Source organism: Puccinia triticina, chromosome 8A, assembly GCF_026914185.1.
Source record: "Puccinia triticina chromosome 8A, complete sequence".
Classification (NCBI taxonomy): Eukaryota; Fungi; Basidiomycota; class Pucciniomycetes; order Pucciniales; family Pucciniaceae; genus Puccinia; species Puccinia triticina.
In genome coordinates, this window is record NC_070565.1 from 5,717,520 (window position 1) to 5,729,262 (window position 11,743).

The following is an 11,743-nucleotide window of genomic DNA, read 5'->3' on the forward strand; positions in this document are numbered from 1 at the left end:
CCCTGCCACTGCCCTGATGATACACTCTTAACTCACATCAAATCCCATCATCCTTTACTCATTTCGTAGTCAGATTCTTTAGAATGCAAAGCTTTTTAGTGATCCCTGTTGGAACATTAATCCTCTTGCAAGCTATCATCGGCTCCCCAACACCTATTAACACTTACGCCACTCCCGAAAATCATCATTGTGGTTGTATAAAACATAATGATCCTCATTGCTGTTGATAGGCGTCGAGAAGAGCTCATAACAAAGTGACCGATGGTTTTCTCTCTGCCATTAAATAGTTGAGTCTGAGATCGCTGTTGTGTTGCTGACTATCTGAAAACGCCGACTTGATTTTTCTGACTCTATTCAGGCATAACCGGAAACGGTTGAATGGCTAGTCTGATTATTCCGAGGGTACTTGCTCAACAAGTCTCTCCACGGCATCTTCCGATTCATCTTTGTTGTTCTTGAACTAGGCACCTTGTATCATCAACGCGCATGATTAGTAAATTTATCGGTGTAAACCATTTCAGCCAGATACACAGCCCCAGATCACCCAGACATGAGAGATTTTGCATTTGTCTACCCCAGCAACGGGTCTTCGATTCTAGTTTGTATTAGTCATGGACTGATTGAGTTGTACGCAACCTCGCCTTGGCATTTTGCACTAAAACCTAGCGAATTGTGGAAAGATAAGGTGTTTTATCATATCACCAACCCTTTTTGTGATGATCTTGTGTGCACCATGTTAGATTTTGGTGTTCTCCTTCAACTGTTGGGTGATTTATGTTGGGTTTTCCAGTTTTTACCAGCGCTTGGAAGCTTATGAGTTTATGACAAGAAGCAATCCAAATTTTGAACACCTTTCAGAGGTAAAATGATAGAGGTGGCCGATGTGGGATACAGGGGTGTGTTGGACCGAAGATGAAAGTGAAGGTGCAGTCCAGTCAGACATGCGCAGCTGTAATGCGAAACACATTTTTTGTGAAGAAACGGTGGATTTGGGGTTTCCATCAAGTGAGCTTCCATGTGTCCCACAATCGACCATACCGGAACCTACCGGAACCCTGACATGTTGTCGAGCATTGTAGAACAGGAACTTCCACTTGACCAACGACAACTGCGACACTCGATCGATGACTGGCGACGAGAAGGAGAGAAGATAAAGTGATTCAAATGCGACCAGCCATCCGCACCATCCGGCGATCAGTCTCGGATAGCCTCTCGGGGTATTCTCATCCGTTCCACTCGAGCCCGAGGGCGGCCGAATGGCTGAGGACTCGACTGGCCGACCGAGGGCTGATCAGCTTGCAGGGCGAGAAATCCAAGACTTTCCTCCAGGGACTGATCACCAACAACCTCAACAAGCTCACTGCCAGCCAAGATACCCCTCACAGTCCCGCGCTCTACACCGCCTTCCTCACCCCTCCCGGCCGGCTCCAGTTCGACGGATTCGTCTATCCCGAGCATCCCCAGCCGAATCAGCCCCCCTGCTTATTGATCGACCATCATCTCCCGGAAGCCGATCGACTACTCGCCTGGCTGCGCAGGTTCGTGCTCAACAGTCGTGTCAAAATCTCCAGGGACACCAGGGAACTCTGGGCTGTTTGGCCCAACCACCCTCTCGATGACATTCACACTCTTCTCGCCAGCCCTTCTCTCCTCGATCAGCCCTCGCATCCCGTTTGGAAGGATTTTCGGGGAGACCAGAGGCTGGGCTATCGGATCATCGGGAATCCCGAGTCGGTCCCAGAGCTCAAGTGTATGTACATTTTCAATCTTGCTTTCCTTCCAACTTCGTCGTGATTTTATTCTGACTTGTGCATAAAAACCTCACTAGCTCTAGCCCAGTTACCGGAAGCTCCCTTGTCAACTTACGCACTTCACGTCCTTTTGCACGCTTCGCTGCCCCACTCATTATCCCCACCCTATCCGGTCACACTACCTTTTGAAGCCAATCTGGATTATCATCATGGAGTGGATTTCCGAAAGGGATGCTATGTCGGCCAGGAGCTTACAGCAAGGACGTACCATACGGGGGTGATCCGAAAACGAATGGTGCCGGTAACGATCAGAAAAGATCGCCGCCCAGCGCTTGTTCGCATCCCAGATAGCCTCTCGATATCGGAGACTACGATGGCCGATCGCTCACTTACGGAGGGTCTTGAAGGCGTCGAGTTACGGCTCGACTCGCCATCCACAAACCCGCCCACATCCTCCGCCCAGAAGGCGAAGACGATCGGAAAGCTCTGCGGGCCCTTCATCTCAACCTCCTCCGCTGACCAGCACGCAGCCGAAGACCCTTACTCCTTGCTCTTCGGCTTGGCCCTGCTGCGAATTGACCATGACGCGTTCAATCTTCCGGCAGAAGATCCCTGGCCGACTGTCAGCCTCTCAACTGTCGATCAAGTTCCATCTCCTTGGACCATTCAACCTATCAAACCTGTCTGGTGGCCTTCCTCCAAATAACCACATTATCCCATCCAATCGAACCACGAATCCTATTGCTGCGCGTATTCAAGCTATAGAATAGTACATACGATCTTTAGCCGCTTGTCAAAGTCGTTTGGACGTCTTCTTTGATAGCGCTAGGATTGTCGATATGGCCGCCTATCATCAAGCCCGTGTTCTACCACATGATTGATCAGGTAGATGCACAAAAGACCACTCTCCACGACCACTCTCCTTTCCTACAAATATCTGTGATGGAACACAATGAGCCATGATCTAGATTATTGAGGTGAATAAAGATGCGGTAGATTTGTCAGAGCTTGCATGAATGTCTGATTTCCTGTGTGATTGGGCGAGATACATACACTCCCAAATCGCAGAAGGAAAATATAAAGCTATGTGTAACTTGTCAAACCTCCAACAGAACATGTGGTAGCTGTCTTATCTTTGAGGATTGCCTCAGCATACAGCCGAGAAATCCTGTTCATGAGTTGGATCAGATTGAGGCTTCGCATGCTTTCTGTGTCCGACCGGGTATCGGATTTCCACAGTTCAATCCGGGGCTCTGATTGGCTCCCGTGTTTTCCGGATTTCTCTGGATTTACCAGCTCAGATCTGCCCGGATTGGAAGTTGAACCGGACACCAAGTCTCAAGTTCGCGTAACCAGCAGGAAGCAGTTGCAGTGAAGTGAAGTGACGTCACTCTGATTATTTATTTACATACATCCCTTGTGCTTCTGTGGATTCCTAGTATCATCTCCACGCCGAGCAGTCAGTGGGGCCTTGCATTTTAAACATGGGCAAACGACTGCAATATCGGCTCCCTCATCGACCTAATATCATCAGCCTACTTCCACTGGCACCCACCATTCAAGCAGCACCACCCGACGCGACCTTGGCACGGATTCAGAAACCGGCTATTCAACCTTTCAAAGATATCTCTACGGACCACAGACTTACCTGCTGGACTCGCTCGATCCATGTTTTCCCTGCCGCATACCCTCGTTCAATTGTTGGATCAGCCGTTCATGAGGCCGTTCTTCCCACATACCTACGCTCGCAGGATGCTGGGACAATTGCACACGACATTAGAGCTCGAAACGTTCACGCCGAAAGAAGGATTGAGTCTGAGTTGGGTGCGGTGGACAACGAACCCCAGTTATTCATTGCAGCCGCTCGATATTTCAACCATTCTGAATCAGTGAAAACTCGAGAAAATCAAGCTACTAATGGAGAGGAGCCCATCACTTTAATATTAACTCATGCAAACGGATTTCACAAGGAGGTAAAGTCTGGAACCCATTTTCACATTCAAATGTTGAACCTACAACCGATGCAATATTGTGTTTTAATCTGCTTAGACTTGGGAGCCGATGTTGGCTCATCTACTCCTATCTCCTGGGGGTAGAAAAATCAAAGAAATCTGGGCGCTTGATTGCGCTAATCATGGCGACAGTGCCATCCTAAATCGAAGTACTCTTGGTTTGAATTGTAAGCTCCAAAGGATCTCACATCGAAGTGCAGGCCTGGCTTGGACCATTTTTTTGAAAAAAAGGTGAACAAATGATGCGTTTTACAAGATTTGAAAAGCTGATTCTCGATGGTTTTTTTGTCTGGTATGCATAGTTGATTGGGCAGATAATGCTCGCGATTTACTGAATTTCGTGTTATTATACCTGCCTGAGCAACATTCATCTGATTCTAGTCTGCCTATGGTTTTGCCGCCCCTTGACTGCCCGCATCCACAACTCCTCCAGCTTGACAAGTCGCCTCCTTTGAACACCTGCGGCCCGGTCTGTTGGCGTCATCGAAGACTGGGGCTCATGGGGCACTCCTTGGGTGGCTGCGCGTCCATGTTGGCAGTTACATCGATTCCAGAACTATTTGCAGAGGTTACACTAGTCGACCCCGCTATTGCGCCAACGCATGGTACTGACATTTCAGCCGCAATCAGACTTGTCAGTCTGGCTGTAACCCGGCAAAATGAATGGGAGAGTCGAGCGGCGGCCTTGAAAAAATTTCGGACAAATAAAACGTTTTACGGTCGCTGGGATCCTCTAGTCTTGAAAAGATACGTTGAACATGCCTTGGAATCCGATCAGTTGGTAAAATTGAAATGCAACAAACTTCACGAAGCATCCGTTTTCACTCAGTGTCATGGTCGTGGTCCTGAAGCGTATCACAGGCTCTTGAATTTGTCCAACAAAAACATCAACGAAAAACAGACCATTATGCCCAGTAACGATCAACTTCCCTTTCGATTTCTCTTGATACTCGGGAACCAAGCCGAATCAATCGTACCAGAAGAAGCTGTCTGCAATTTTGGCTTTGTCAGAATGAATCAATCTGGTCACCTAGTCGTTCAAGAGAACCCACTGAAGCTGGCTGTCTTAATCTCCAAACACCTCACCGAATCAAGATATCTTCCGCCCATTGACAAGGCGCCCGATTTCACTCCGTCCAAGCTATGATTCCCACAGCATTTGGCAAATCTTAGGATAAGGGGTGGGTGAATCCTACAAATTGTCTTTTGCAAAGTCGCCTCTACGTAAAACATACCCGATGCAAGAGTACTCCAAACCCCCAAATCAATTAGTTTTGCGCACACCTCCGACCAAACTGGTCCATGTAAACACTTGCATGTAAATCCGAGTGTGTGAAAGCCAATCTCAGGGGGGTGCATTGGTATATTCACACCCGCATCCCTTACACATCATAGTACATTGGGTGTGAAAATCTTCAACCCCCCCCCCCCCCCCCCCCGAAGTAAAGAAAATTACACTCCAACTCTTACAGTGTGCAGTCAGATGAGAATCCCACCGCGCATCTCCGCCGTGTTCCCCACCTGAATCATGAAGATCCAGGATATCCCACCACACCAGATGCTGCCACTGATGGTCATAACCATCCTGCTCCTCTGGCCAAGACCTCAAGACCCCACCTCCACCCTTCACTTTCCCCATCCCGCACCCCACATCACTCCACATCTTCCGGTGTGGAACCTCTCAAATGGGTGAGATGAGCTTGGAGGGGATAAGTATGATAATATACTTGGGTGTTGGTAAGCCTGCCCTCCTGGAATAACTCTGGGAGAAAGGTTCACTAAGAATAAAAATGTATTTGTGGCTGACTTCTATTCTAGTGAGGACTATTAATTGAGTCTTACTGGGACAAACCTGCAAGGAGGGGAGAATGAGGGTTTGAGAAGGGTGAATGGTTGAGGATTCAAAGGTATATCTGGTTCACTGTCAAATTTTCAATAAGGTAATCTTTTCTGATTTCAATGATGGTTTCTGTCTCTGATAATATTTCTCAATGATAAAGGTGATGATTGCTAGTATGTTTCATTTACTATTCTAATGCAAGCATGTGGAAAAAAAGGGAAGAACAATTGATGAATGTAATCTTTATAAATGATCTAGTACATTGGGGTAAATAATAATCAAGGGAAATAGTGGGGCAATGCCTTCCTTGTACCACTGGTTGGGATCTGTGTCTGGGGTTATTCTGTACTTGGGAAGGACATTTAGTTGGGGTAATTCCACTATTTCAACTAGCTGGGGTTTCACTAGAATATTTTTCAGGCTAGACTATGTACTCTCCAGTTGGGGTGACTAGACTGGATGATGTAATGGTACTAATTATGCTAGATGCTGATGGGGTTATTTATCTAAGAGTGATTTTAGCCTTCTTGATTATGTATTTATCTGTACTATGTATAAAGATACTCTTGTAAAGGAATAAGAGGGAATATATTGTGAAATGATTGGTCTGTGACTGTTTTTGTGATATCTATTCATGTAACAGATAATGAGTAAAAGAGCAAAATAAGAGAAATAATATAGCTAGACATATGTAATAAAGATGGGACCCAGGATAACTTGACCTGTAGATTCAGATTCTTCTATAATAATGAGTGATTGTTTTACTTATATGGAATTGAAATACTATGTATGGGTTGGAGTGATCTCACCACACTGGCCCAAGCTTCTTTCCAATTCCCTACTCTCCGCAACCTAATACCCCCCCCCCCCTTCTAATAAACTTCATTTTGCTTTTATCTCCACCCACCAATGGCGCGAACCCACTCCACCAAACCCAATCAGCCTGCAAAGCGTAAATCCACCCCATCCTGTCCCTTGAAACCCCACGGCCAAGAATTTCTGCACTTAAAACCACCTTCCTTGGATATACAGTCCACCTCCGCTTGAGGGACCTCTGGCAAACAGGACAAGCCACCCAGACCGCCGACAGCTGACAACTGGCAGCTTCCATGGGGTATGAGCAACAACCACAAGACCTTCATCAACCATGGCTGCATCTTGGACAGCCATGTTGAGTTGTCTGTTAGTCTGCTACCATGATGTATCACCACAGTATGGAGGGCTGTCGGATCGACCCATGAGCACTACCAACCAACCACCCAGCTGGCAGCCACGAGCGTCTGTAGCCTAGTTGGTAAAGGCAGCACTCTAGTATGTGTCTCAGCATAGCTGAGGTCGTGAGTTCAACTCTCACCAGACACATCTTCATTTTACAGTCTCTACAGGTTATGAGCCCAGAGCTACCTGAGCGCTACTTGCTTACAATAGAGACTTGATGAATTTGTGAATGCTTACTTGTAAGACCATGCAAACCCCTATAAGCCTACATCTAGATCACGGGTTCAATCCCTACGCTGATCATCTTTCCTGGGTCTCATTCCCACTCTCTCTTGGGGTCAATCCCCACTTCCCATCATGTAGCAAGGGGGGGTGTTGAGTTGTCTGTTAGTCTGCTACCATGATGTATCACCACAGTATGGAGGGCTGTCGGATCGACCCATGAGCACTACCAACCAACCACCCAGCTGGCAGCCACGAGCGTCTGTAGCCTAGTTGGTAAAGGCAGCACTCTAGTATGTGTCTCAGCATAGCTGAGGTCGTGAGTTCGACTCTCACCAGACACATCTTCATTTTACAGTCTCTACAAGCCAGGGGTATCCCATTTACCCCAATCAAAACACAACCTTTGTCCTCAAGCCCGGTGCCGAGATCCAAAATTTTGGCTCAGTTGGCTTCACCCCGCAGACCAATAACAGCAGTAAAACCAACAAGCAATGGCGCCTTGTCTGTTTCAATTGCCTTGGTGTTCTACTTTGTGATCAGGAGAAATGCGACTACACAGGGTCGCCTCCAACCTGAGCTGGAAAAATTGCTGATTTCCTTGAGAGGTGAGTGTATTTCTTCTTTTAAGAATCCAACCAGCAAAATTGCTGAATAATATCCATCTAAATTGTTTGAAGGGGGCCACTCTGTCCCGGGAAGGCCGGCAAGTGCAACGGAAAAATCTACTGGCAGTCCTGTGACAACACCTTGACCCAGTTTGATTTCCACTCCAGTGGTTGGGCTCTCCTCTGACACCACGGGTTCCACAACCACCCCTGGCCAACGGCAAAGAAGCCCCCCCCCACTAGCAAAGGATGAGTTGGCAATCCGAGTCAAGAATAACCCATTGGCTGGAGCTCTACAATTGAAGGTACTTCCTACTACTCCCCGGCAAACCTTGTACACTCTATTTCCTGCTAATTTCTTGAAAATTGCTCTCCAGATTGGAAACACAGGTGATCCCCAAAAGCCAATCAACAGTTTCATAGACATACACAAGTCTCTCGGTAATTTGGATTGGCTGTGCCATCTCCAACGCACAATCCTCAGAGAAATGAACCTTGCCCCCAATAAGGACGGAGGTGGTGTGGCTGACAGGTTTGTCAACAATATGCTTCAATGGCAGGAGTAAGTCCATTTGAACCCCTCTTCTATGCAGTACCACACCACCATACTGACTACTTTATGAAGCGCCAGTTGGACCGCAGTGAGCACGATGTGAGATGATGGGAGCGAGGGACACAAGCAGAAAAGATATTCACCTATGAAGCGCCAGTTGGACCGCAGTGAGCACGATGTGAGATGATGGGAGCGAGGGACACAAGCAGAAAAGATATTCACCTATTGAGGTGAGAGGTGAGGATGACCGATAAGAGGTGAGTATTGATTGCATAGCAAGGAAAAAGAACAGGAAGCAAAAAACAGAAAACAAGCAAACCTATGAAGCGCCAGTTGGACCGCAGTGAGCACGATGTGAGATGATGGGAGCGAGGGACACAAGCAGAAAAGATATTCACCTATTGAGGTGAGAGGTGAGGATGACCGATAAGAGGTGAGGAAAAGAAAACAAAAAGAACATAAACAAGCTCAGGTGATTGGTCTAGATACAACAAGGTTTAGCCCAAGTTCAGTATATACACAATCAACTGAGTTCCCCTTTTCCTCCACTCGGTACCCCCCTTTCCTCCTGATGAGTGAGTGTCGCTGAACTGTCACAGCCCCCCGTGCTTGCTAGGCGATTTTCAAAGAGATGTTCTCGAGGGCCTTGCGAATCTTGACCGGTGCCAATGGTTTGGTGAGAAAGTCAGCTTGATTGTCATCAGTCTTGATGTATTTGATTTCAAAATTCCTTTCTTTATCAATGTGGTGTCGGAGCCAGTGATGGCAAACATTGATGTGTCGAGTTCGATGTTGATATTGAGGGTTTTTAAGAAGAGCAAGAGCTCCTCGATTATCGCAATACAGAAGAGCTGATGTTTGAGTTATTTGAAGAGATGGGTGAATGTCGAGAAGAAGTTGTTCCAGCCAGCGAATGTCTTGACCTGTTTCCGAGCAAGCGCGATACTCGGCTTCCGTAGTCGATAGGGCAGGTCCGTTGTCGTCTTGCTTCTGACACCTCCATCCGACTGTTCCATAATAGCTGACAATACTTCCGGAGAATGAAACCGAGTCGACTCCGCTTTCAAAGCTGGCATCTGCAAAGGCTATAATCTTCCCGGTTTCTGTTGGTTGCATCCCTAGGGTGAGTTTTGCCTTCGACGTCTTTTGAAGGTATCGGAAAACATGTTTGACCTGTTGTTCATGTGTTTTGTTCGGATTATTGAGAAATTGAGACAGATAGCTGCAGGGAAAAGCCAGATCGGGTCGCGTACATTGGACAAGGTAGTTGATCAAACCGACTGCTCTGCAATAGTTGAAAGAGTCCGATACCGGGTTGGAATCAACAGGGCAAGTGAGGGAGTGGAGGCGGTTTTGCAGCCTGAGGCTTGGAATTCTTCTAGGATTTCATTGATGTATTGATCTTGAGCGATTGAGATGGTTTGATTAACACGGTCTCTAGTGACTTGCATGCCGAGGACCCATTCGCAGGGGCCAATATCCTCCATTTCAAAACGCTTTTTGATGGCTGTCTTGAGGAAAGAGACGTCCGGTCCCACTATCACAAGATCATCCACATGGACGTACACAAAGCATGGCTTGGTGAGATCCTGATGAACGAATAGGCAGGCGTTGGCTTGAGCTGGGAGAAAGTTGACCATCTCAAAGAAGTCTTTAAGAGCGCGATACCAGCAGCGCGGGCTTTGCTTGAGTCCATATAGTGATTTCTGAAGTTTTAGGCCGTGACCTGGAGGAACGTTGATGTCGACTCCATCGGGGACCTTGATGAAAATTTCCTCGTCTGGTATGCCGTTGAGGAAGGCACAGCGAACATCCATTTGCTCTATCTCCCAATCGTTCGCAGCAGCTATGCCGGCAATTACCCGAAAAGTGGAGAGCTTACCAGTGGGTGCAAAAGTGTCGCCGTAGTCAATCCCTTCCACTTGTCGGAAGCCACGTACACATAGGCGTGCTTTATACTTTTGAAGCTCGCCGTCCGCTTTGTACTTGCGCTTGAATACCCATACAGTGTCCAGCTGTCTTGTTCCGGTTTTCATCGGTGCTACGACCCAGACTTTGTGACGGGTGATGTTGCCGATCTCAATTTCGACTGCCATGAGCCACTCATTACCGTCGAGGCGGCGCATGGCTTGAGCAAAAGTCTTGAGATCTTTGAGAGACGCCGGCTCTCCAATGATGACTAGGGCTTTGTGGACTGGTGGGTATCCAGCCAAGTTAGCTCGATGTCTTCGAGATCCCTCCACAATGTTGCTCGAATCGATGTCGCTTGATATGTTTTTCGGCGCATGATCGTAGTGCGGAACATATGTGTAACCCTTTACTGTTGACAGGATTATCGGGATGGGTGGTAGGTCGGAGTCGTCATTGATGGTGGGATCTTTGGATTGGTTCTCAGGAACTAGATCGGAAATTTCCGGTGGAATGTCCGAATTGTCCTCCGGGATTGTTTTGGGACTGGATGGTGGGGCTTCATCTTCTTCCTGCATTGTCTCTTTGCTCCCCACGGTCGCTGCCGGCCCGCAGAGTATTTCAGGAAGCCACTCATCGATGTCACTACGGTTGGGTAAGGGTTTGAGCATGGGAAATTCACTCGGAAAGAAACGAACGTGATGGGTGATTTTGAATTTGTTTGAATCGGGAACCCACAGTTTATAGGACTTATGTCCCTCCATGAATCCCACCAGGATGGCCTCTTTTCCGGATGGAGTGAATTTGGAGTGTCACCACTTTTTTTCTTCAAGGAAAACGGCTTGGCACCCAAAAGGGTAAAGTCGCGAGAGATCGGGAGGGTTACCGGTCCACAGCTCAAATGGTGACCGCATACCTATGGAGCTGTCCGGGGATCGATTTTCCAAATGAACCGAAGTGCTGACTGCCTCTCCCCACCACGAAAGATCAAGACCGGATGTCAGGAGTAGGGCTCTGGTCTTCTCTACCGTCGTTCTGTTGCCTCGCTCCGCAAACGGGTTTTGTTGAGGAGTGTAGGGTGAAGTTGTCAGGTGAACGATTCCCCTCTCCTGGAATAAAGCGGAGAATTGAGAGTTGACGAATTCTCCTCCGTTGTCGGAGACTACAGTTTTCAATTTACGACTGGTGAAGGTTTCAGCCTGATTTAGGAAGGCGAGAAAGGATGTGAAAGATTGGGACTTACTCGGCATTGGGTAGATAAAGCGGTATTTACTGTGCCCGTCAATTATCTTCAGGAAATAACGATTTCCTCCCCAAGAGGCCGGAGTAATTGGTCCACATAGGTCCATATGGATACAGTCAAGCAGGCCATCCACCGGTGGAAAGGAGCCGGGGAAGGGTTGTCAAGTCATTTTCGAGACATCACAATTTCGGCAGTCGAGCTCTTTTATTTGGAGGTTGGGGTGAGCTTCTCTGAGATAAGGTAGACTAGGATGTCCCAAGGAGTTGTGAAGGATGAGGGCATCGGAGGTAACCGAGAAAGCCTTTTGAGAGGATAAATCGATTGTTAGGATTTCGTCGCCCGTTTTCCCAACGCATAAGACATGGTTGTCTTTTTCACATCTGAACTT

At 47.6% G+C, this 11,743-nt stretch overlaps 2 protein-coding genes across 2 annotated transcripts; both read left to right on the forward strand.

Annotated features, from left to right (window-relative positions):
* Nucleotides 1-1,164: 1,164 nt before the first annotated feature.
* Nucleotides 1,165-2,457, forward strand: PtA15_8A604 (uncharacterized protein; the record flags this gene model as incomplete). Its single annotated transcript, XM_053172051.1, has 2 exons — nt 1,165-1,750; nt 1,829-2,457. The coding sequence occupies 2 exons, from the start codon at nt 1,165-1,167 to the stop codon at nt 2,455-2,457; spliced, it is 1,215 nt and encodes a 404-aa protein (XP_053023253.1).
* Nucleotides 2,458-3,235: 778 nt separating this feature from the next.
* Nucleotides 3,236-4,910, forward strand: PtA15_8A605 (uncharacterized protein; the record flags this gene model as incomplete). Its single annotated transcript, XM_053172052.1, has 3 exons — nt 3,236-3,724; nt 3,801-3,930; nt 4,066-4,910. 3 exons carry the CDS (start codon nt 3,236-3,238, stop codon nt 4,908-4,910), a joined length of 1,464 nt encoding a protein of 487 aa, XP_053023254.1.
* Nucleotides 4,911-11,743: the final 6,833 nt, after the last annotated feature.